This window comes from Centruroides sculpturatus, unplaced genomic scaffold (genome assembly GCF_000671375.1).
Source record: "Centruroides sculpturatus isolate CEXI.00-Female unplaced genomic scaffold, Cexi_2.0 scaffold661, whole genome shotgun sequence".
Lineage (NCBI taxonomy): Eukaryota > Metazoa > Arthropoda > Arachnida > Scorpiones > Buthidae > Centruroides > Centruroides sculpturatus.
In genome coordinates, this window is record NW_019384963.1 from 251,692 (window position 1) to 261,317 (window position 9,626).

Sequence of the window (9,626 nt, forward strand, 5' to 3'; positions counted from 1 at the left end):
CTCATAAAGTATTTTTCTGAGGTCTGTCTTATCAGGTAAATTACTGTACACAGTGTATTCATTAATTTTCATTTTCATGTAGTAAAGGCTCTATGCCTTCATAAAGGACGTACTTTTCCTTTGTTTAAGGGTATTTGGACAGTTTATTCTCTGTTGTATTCTCAAGTAAACAATACATACAAGTACAGTACAGTATATTCTGAGGAAACACTCATATTTATTTTTTTTTAACTCCATTCCCGATAACCCGGCATTTTCACAAACTCGGCCACCCTTCGGTCCACATTAGGCCGAGTTTTCGAGACTCTACTGTATTTTCCTTCAGTTCTATTGCTGCTAATTTCCTGTAATTTGATAAAAGCAAGTTTCAGTTCTTGTTTGAATATTTTGTATAATTATTTTTTCAAACTGGACAAATAAATGTTTTATGAAACATCGGATTAAAACAAGATGAATTTATTTAGTGTATTTTTAAGGTAAATTTATTTTTGTATTTAAGTTTTTGCAAGGAAGAAAAAGATACTAGCACAAGATTAACACTGTGATTACACAATTTTTATTTTAATTAGTGTATGAAGTAATACAGTTTATATATGAGAATTAGTAAAATGTCATTACAAAAATACATTTAAATACTTGCATGTCTTTTTGAAACATGCAAAATAAAATGATTCACAATACAAAGATTCAGTTTATATAAATGTATTGTGTAGAAAAGTTAAATAAATTTTAGAATAATAACTGCCCTCAAGAAATGAAAATATGCAGTTTGAAACTGTAATTTTGGCTATTATTAGAGCCACAGTTACAGTTTCAAACTGCATATTTAAATCAGTATTTGAATTTTGTATCATGCATGTATGAAAAATTGAGTGTCACATTAATTATGATTTGTTAAAAGAGAACAAACTAAAAAAATCGATTTAATATATATCTAGTAGTATTTTCATTAATATATTAATGAAAAATGCAATTATTTGTAAATGAAAAGGTTTACAGTTGCATAATAATGAGATAAAAGTTTTTTTTAAACATTTTTTGCATTAAGCAAATTTATGAAATATTATTTACATTTGTGAATGTTTAGTATAGTAGTGTTTAAAAGCTTTTATTTCAAAATGAAATAATAATGAATATGTATTTTTATTCTAATTGTGTGTATTTTTAAAACAGATACTATGATGGTGATCAAGACAGACTCTTCAGTGAAGCAAGAATTATAAATCCATGTAATTCTTCAAATAGCACACAAAAAGTAGGATTATGATATTTATGCTTATTTAATTTAATAAAAAAATAAAAATAAAAACTTAATGCTACAGTACAAAAACTTAGTTCTTTTGGTCATTTTCAANTGACAAACGACGTATAATCGGGAACGACGTAACTCGAAACGACGTAAGTCGAGGTATGCCTGTATTGTACATCACCACAATGGCGCTCAGCTAGCTAATGTTTTACCCATCAAGGTATATATGTAAGAGGGCTATTTTTTAATTATTCAACACTAAGAAAAGTTATCAGATGGCTGAAAAATTGCATTATATAACTGGTCTGGAAATAATTACACATAATGTGTACATCTTTGCAAAATGACTGGGTTCAACTATAAAAAGTCTGAAATTTAAAGAAAAGTGTTTGGATGTAAAATTACCAAATGCTGAAAAGAGAATTATGACTAAAGATGAATTTAATTTCATTATTTAGAAGCTTTTCCATTAAAAAAAAATGCCTGATCAAACCATGTTCAATATGCACAGAAAGATAAAATATCTTTTTTTTTTTTTTTTCAAAATTGCAATGCAGTGTAATAATCAACACTTGGCATAACTCATTCGTTTATTTCGTATACGAAATAAATGAATGAGTTATTCCAAGTGTTGATTATTACGCTGCATTACAGTTTTGAAAAAATAATATAAAGATACAACACGGTTTCGAAATATGAAAGATAAAATATCTTGTGAAACTTGATATTGTTCAATATGTTCCAAAGAAGCTTTTCTTAGTATAGAAAATTGCCAACAAAATTGAATGAATTTTCAATTTTCTTTTTGTTTTTTAAACCATTTACCATTCCTTGTATCAATAAACACATATTTATTCACATAAAAGTAATACAAAATAAGTAAAAGTTTCATAAAACTAAAATATTCTATTTTCTGGTGGCATAGTTATTTTTCAGTCTTATTTCAGATGCAAACTACTTGATTTTTACTTTTATTTGCTAAGAATATACTCATTTCTAGCACTAAAGGTAATATGTTTTATGAGGCAACTTGTAGGTGGCATGTCATAACAGATTGCCAACTATAGTCTAAAACAGTGTTTCTCAACGGGGGCGTTTTTCCATGTTGAGGGGGCGATTAGTAATAATTTATATTTTGGGGGGAGAAAAACAATTTTCTGGGCGATATAGTAGAACATTATATTAAGATTAATTAGATATTTTATTCATTATATCGTACAATAATTAAACAAATAACATTATACTAGTCACTAGTCTATTCGATGCAGTACGAATTTGGCGTTAGCCTTGGCTCTCGGCATTGGAATTTTGAAGTGAAGGGGGCGAAACTATGTTGAAGGGGACGACGATTCGTTAGAGGTTGAGAAACACTGGTCTAAAACAAGGGTGGGCAACCTTTTTTATAACATGGGCCAGAATAAATTTTACGTTTTTTCTGAGGGCTATAGTAGTTAATTGACACCTTGTGACCTATAAATTTTTAGTCTGCAAATATGAAATAAATAAATAAATAAAAAGAAATTAATTAATTACTACAGTTGACCCCCCTATAACACTGTTGATTATTCCGTTTTACATGAATTCCATGTTGTATAAGTCACTTAGATTTTACAAATGCGTGTGCCAGGCTGTGAACGGCTCACCTATTTGTAAAATCTAAGTGACTTTAAACACAATAAAAACAGCACTATGTAGTTTGATACGACAGACATTACATTTTCTAATTGCATAGCTTTTGCGCACAGATTTTCTTGATGGATGATGCAATGAGATATAAATAATTTAGAAAAATTCTGTTCTCCCATTTTTTGTTTGAATAAGGAAATGACTCCCTTATTTTTTCCCGTCATTGCTGCCACAACACTTCAGAAAATAATATTCAATTTAAACTAGATGAATTACATCAAAAAATATTTATTTATAATTTCGGGCCGCATAGAAACTTTTTGCGGGCCGGGGGTTGCCCACCGTTGGTCTAAAACAAATATGGCAGTCACCATGTTAACTTATGTATTTGTAATACAAGTAATTATGTTTGTGTATACTCCTACATAGAAGAAAAAAAATAGAATTTGATAATGACAAGACATTGTAACTATTCTATACATTGGAGATTAGTAGTTTAATAGAATTACGAATATTTTAGAAATGCTTTTATTAATATTAATAGAATAATATTGATATGATGATTCAATTAGAAATGATAGAAGAAAAGATCAAACTATACATTTTTTTTTCATGTGAATGATTTGCATTGCAACCGTTTGTTCTAATATTGTCTACAGACAGCTATGGTTTCTATAAATTTTACTACTTCATTCATACCTGCTTTATTTCTTTTCATTGCTTTCAGAATTAAAAAGTGTGCAGGTGTTAAAATATATTGGTAATAGTTATATAATCTAGGAAAACACTTGATACTTTTGACCTTGTAGCTGTTTATCTTCTAGTAGGCTTGATTTTTCCATAAAAATAGTTGAATCTTATTGTTACTAAAAGCTTATTTTCTTTTCTTTAATTTGGTATATAATTAAATGCATTTCAAATGATCTGTTATATTATAAGGCTAAGTTAATTATAATATTGACTGGATGGAAGGCTACCATCTCATGATGATTATAATAAATTAATTTTAACTTAGAATTTCTGGAAGAAAATTCATTCAATTAAATTATCCAATTTACATCAAATTAGCCTTATTATAACTCAACTAGAAATTCCCCATCAAGCATGACAGAATACTTTTCATGAGAAAATAGAGATTGAAGCTAATCGGTTTGTTAGATCATTACTTCCTATTGGATAATAGAAATGACATGATGTGGCTATTTTTTTAAAGTTTAAATTTTAAATATAATGAAGTAAGTTTAAAATACACTATTTGCCAAAATATTTTAAATTGCAACTTAAGGGAAATTCCGTCGTCAAGCATGAACTAAATGAGGCCACTGATGTCATTTTAACATAAGTACAATCACCAATTTGAAATTGATATAATGTTTATTCTAAAGTTAATATTTATGCAAAATAATTAGCCTATACTTTCCATCAGAACATAAAACAAATATAAGCAAAATTTCATCTGGATTGGAAAAAAATTGCAGGAGTTATAAGAAATTCATACACACAACGACAATGACTTTTATATTATTAATAATATGGCAAATTATCTGGTATTACTTAAAAATAGGATTTATGGTTTTTTTTTACATGTATTTCTTTGAAACATATTTTGTGGTCCCTGAATTAAACTCAAAATTAAAAATCCGATATTTTTAAAGTCTACTTTAATAACATTTTTTAAATTTTAATACAGAAGATCAAATTATTCATTAAGTAAAAATAAATTTAAAAACTCACGCCAATGTTTGTATAACTTATGGATACAAATTCACTGAGTTCAGCGTTAATAAAGTTTCTTTAGTATTAACACAAGCACTTTTGATGTATAATCGTCGTCTTCAGGTGAAAAGAACAAATTTTAACAAGAGAAACGTGCAGGATGTTCCAAAGGAACAAGGAACAAAATATTTAAATTCAAACAGGCGTCCGAAAATTCCGTTAAGAACGTGCAAATAATTTTTGATATGTTCGAATTTTTATATTTTACGATGTTAGCGGCGCATGGAAATGCTACCGCGTTGGCGATGCAATGTTAGGCGTGTTTCACTTTTTAGGCGCTGATATAAGGCAATCCACACCCCAGGTAGATCGATAAAATATCAGGTAACCAACGCAAAGCATTTTCAGTGTGCCTGCGAGGGATGCTTTTGAAGGTAGAAAAATCCTTCTTAGCTAAGTTAATCAGAAATAAATGCAAGTTCCTCGCGGAAGCGTAACTACAAACGTATCAGACACAGCTGCAATTCTGTAAAGCGTGTGACTCTGCTACGCTATATATCGAATTAGGAAAAATACAGAGCATAGCATCTAATTCAGTTGGAAAGTGTGTTAATACTAAAGGAACTTTATTAACGCTGAACTCAGTGAATTTGTATCCATAAGTTATCAAATTATTCATAATGAAAAATATCAATTGCAGCCTTAATTAATTAATTTGCAGTCACTCTTAATTTATGATATAAGATAGATATAGAAAACAATAGCAGTAAACAAAAGCAACGATGAAAAGTACAAATTAATGAAAAAGTTCAAAATTTACAATTGCATCACATCAAACAGCATTCTAAGTGAATTATAGTAGCAATTTTAGAGCCTATATTCATACAAGGAATGGTAAATGGTTTAAAAAACAAAAGGAAGTGGATGCCTTTAAAGTATGAAATACTGATATTGGCAGAAATTGGTTACTCCTGCTCTTATACGAGGGCTATTTTTTAAATAAGGTCCATTTGTAAATGAAAGTGAGAATGACGTGCGATTGCTGCAATGTGCATGAGCATCTGCTTTCAGCATGCATTGCATGTGTTTAGATGCCATTTGCAGTCGTATCATCTGTGTGTGTGCTGAACTGTAGAAGTTTATAATGTTTAAGAAAATTGAGTTGCCCACTGACTGTAAGATATGATCTGTTGTTCGATTTCAGCACGAAAGATCATGGTAACTGTCTTTTGGGACAGGAAAGGGACTTTGTTAGTGAATTTTATGATAAGAGACACAACAATCAATTCTGATGCTTATCGTGACCTTCAGAAAACTCCACCATGCCATACAAGACAAGCGGCATGGCCTAATGTCTTCTGGCGGCAGATTTCTTTGAAGTCGGAATTTTAAAAATTTTTGAGCGGTATGACAAATGTTTGAACAAAAATAGAAATTATGTAGAAAAGTAGATAAAAGTATGTAGAATATGGGAAAAAATATATTTTAATGATATTTCAGTATTTTTCTTCTTATTAAAAAACGGACCTTATTTAAAAAATAGCCCACGTATTATGTTTTGCTATTGGACAGGGCCATGGAGTTGTTTGAAAATATACAGTACTGACTCCAACTTTTACCTTACACTTTGACACTGACTACAACATCAACTCGGATTTTTAACAATTTACAAAAGTTTAACTGAATTTTTCCTGTGCATAATTTTGTGAGCCCGCGGATTTTTGCGGGTCTTTTAAAAATTTAAATTTTCTTGTTAATTAACTTCGGAAAAAAACCCGAAGATTTTGTACTAGATCGGATTACACCGATTGTATCACAACTCGCTGAGGAAGTTTACAGTTAGGTGTGAAAAATGCACCGTCATCGTCAACAAGAATCGATGACGTGTCAGCTCTTGCACAAAAAAGTATAAAAGCTCAAATCTCCGTAACCTCAGGGCGATTCGTCATAGGAAGTTGTACTTAGTAATAGTGTCACCGAAACTCTCGAGCCTCCATTCAGCGGACCCGATCCTGCTATAGAGAGAGGACCTTGAATAGAAGACACGGAAGACACCACACCCTGAACGTTCGCCAATTCGCCCTGCCACCGACAGGTATTTTGGGGTATATAGGATTTGTAAGCGCTCTCTCTCAAACTCGAAACTCGTGCTCGAATTTATGTAAATAGTAGAGATAACCGCTTTTAACCTCTTGTAGTGCTTAGTTGAGTATATAATAAATGCTTGTTTAGTTTTAAACCTGTTTCCTGTCATTTAAGAACGCCTATCAACTTGCTCACCTCCCTCCCCACTCGAACTGCCCTCCTAGCCATTCAACGACGCCGAGATCGGGTTTTATCAACCTGTTGCCGAGTAAGTGGTCAGTGGGAGATTGATCCCTGACCCGCGGTTTATCTCACAATTTTATTGCCATGTATACACGGTTATAATAAAAATAATGACAAAAGATTCACAAATTATTTTTAAAAATTACAAAATAAAATGATATATGATAATTCTGACTCTACTTAATTAAAATACCATAAATTCACAACTGACTCTACAACCCTGGTATTAGATCAACAATGTTAACCTCATGATACATTCACTATATTTTGAAGAGATTGATATTTTAAAAAATTCTTAAAGCATAATAGTTATAATAATTGTTTTTATATTTGAACTTTTAATTATTTCAAATTAATAAGAATATTTATTAAAAATAAAAAATATTACATGCTTATCACTGCAGATAGTTTAATACACTAATAATGTTGCCTATTAATAATGATAGATTGTATGATTGATTTGTAAAGGGAAACTAAATGAAATAACTAAATATTTTATGGATTTGCATAGAATTTAATGTTGTTCTTTAATATTGTGCCATGTAAAAAATTGGATTGTTGAAATCCCGTCATTTATTTAGATTTTTATGCTTTAAACTGCATTGCGACTCGTATTGAACATCTTTTTGAATGTTTAGAATTTCTATTTTAAATGTAATGGTATTCTCCATTGAATGATAGAACTATTTTTTTGTTTTATTTCCTGAAGAGGGCCTCTAAATTGTGGCTGAAAATGTTAGAACTTTACTGGAACAGTTATTTGCTGGAAATCGCATATAGGTGTTTGTTTCTCTGGTATACAGTTCTAGTTTTTGTTTGCTGTTATTTATTAATATGATTAATTTAATATATAAATTATTGTATAATGCAAAAAAATTCTAATACAGTAGACCCCCTATAACGGAGATTCCTATAACATGGTGAAAAAAATTGCGACAGTATTCGTATAAAGACGCTAAAAGAGACTCGTAAATTGGTCGAATCTGGACCAATAGTACTATTTACGCGCTACAGAGAGTTTAGGCGAGTAAGTTGAGTTTGCCTGTACAGTATTATATATAAATTAGGTACTGTATATATAATTATATATTAACTTAATTTATTTTAACTTTATTATAATTATATATATACTTTCTGCCGTCCAGCGCCACACTATGAAGAGTTTAGGCGAGTAAGTTGAGTTTACTATCGTCTGTACAGTATGTAAATTAGGTACTGTAAGTCTAATACAGCACTGTAATTTTATACATTTCTTGTGAAAGAAACATTTCTTATTGAACGGCCATAAAAATTATTTATATTAATGATGTCTCCAAAGCTCAACAAATTTTTCGCAGAAAAATAAGTTAACAGAAATCGCAGCCGCTGTTTGATGCGCTGCTCCATGACAAAAACAAGCTTAAGCAGTGGCAACGTTGAATGGTGCACACTCAGTAAGTAATCCTACAATTTTTTGTTTATAGCATAGTTTATACGGATTATTCCCAAAAAATTATACGTGTTTTGGAAATGTTGAGTTGAATTAGTCTAGAATCAATTAATTTTATGGAAGAAAACCTTTCAAACAGCCGTAGTCCGTAAACTTCACACGTGTTGGGCTGCAATTGGCTCATGTATTGAAGGATTTTTACAACGTGAAATTCTTATAAAGTGGAACGTATCTACCACGTTATAGGGGGGGGGTCTACTGTAGATCACATGACAGTAACATTGGTCATGTGATCAATTGAAAAACTGTTAAAATTGTTAATAATTATATCACATCTATAGGTCATGATGAGTGATTTGAAGCCTTACTTGCTTAATTTGATCAATTGGAAGTATCTGAACTAACTTTATTTTTAAATACAGAATATTATAAATTTGCAGATTTATATGATTTTAGTCAATATTCTATTTAAATGTATATTCAATAACAATTTTGTGTTACATTAAGTATCTAGCTTTAGTATTTAAGAAAAAATAAGTATTTTGTTGCATGAAAAAAAGTTTTTGTGAATAACAAGTACAAGTAAGGTCATTTCCAAATTATTTATCTGAGCTCTGTTGAGACATTTGTTTTGAAATCAAATATTTTTCATATTTTGATATGAGGAAACTATGCAACAAATAAAACAAGTCTGCATAACTTTTGAATATAAAATTTGTTTTTTTTTGTGGCATAATAAACACTAGTATTGTGTTTATTATGCCACATAATAAACACAATACCTTCTGCCCGGAGTATACAGTGTTCCAATAACAGATAAAAGGCGACAGAAAGAGCTGTTTTACATTGGAGCTACAGGGAGATCGCTCAAAGAAAGAATGATAGAGCACAAACGAAACATACGAAATGAGCAGCCAGTCACAGCGCTAGCGACATACATCCTAGCAGACCCTACAGAAGTTAAAGCAGAGTGGGATAAGGCAAAGTTAGTACAAAAAATTCACGACAAAAGGCATCTCAAATACGCAGAGGCGTGGCATATTTGTAAAAATAGTCAAGAAGGACAAGCAATTAACTTTAGAGAAGCAAGTAAAATATCGGAAGCATGGAGATCGAGCTTAATATAACGGAGCGAAATAATAGAAATAGCAAGACGAATTTTGGAAAAGCATGCATATGAAAGGTGCAATCGGGCTACACGTGCATTATTATTAGTGATTTTATGGTTATATTTAGCATTGTTGTCTTTATTTATGTTAGGTTCATATATGTATGGTT

General features: G+C 30.5%; 1 protein-coding gene across 1 annotated transcript in view; it reads left to right on the plus strand.

Annotated features, from left to right (window-relative positions):
* LOC111632472 (E3 ubiquitin-protein ligase arih1-like) overlaps nt 1–9,626 on the plus strand; it is a 118,680-nt gene that overhangs the window by 37,652 nt on the left and 71,402 nt on the right. Inside the window, exons 3-4 of the mRNA XM_023376889.1 lie at nt 1,174–1,255; nt 1,513–1,516. Of these exons, the coding sequence (XP_023232657.1) occupies nt 1,174–1,255; nt 1,513–1,516 (86 nt within the window). The remainder of the gene's footprint in view (nt 1–1,173; nt 1,256–1,512; nt 1,517–9,626) is intronic.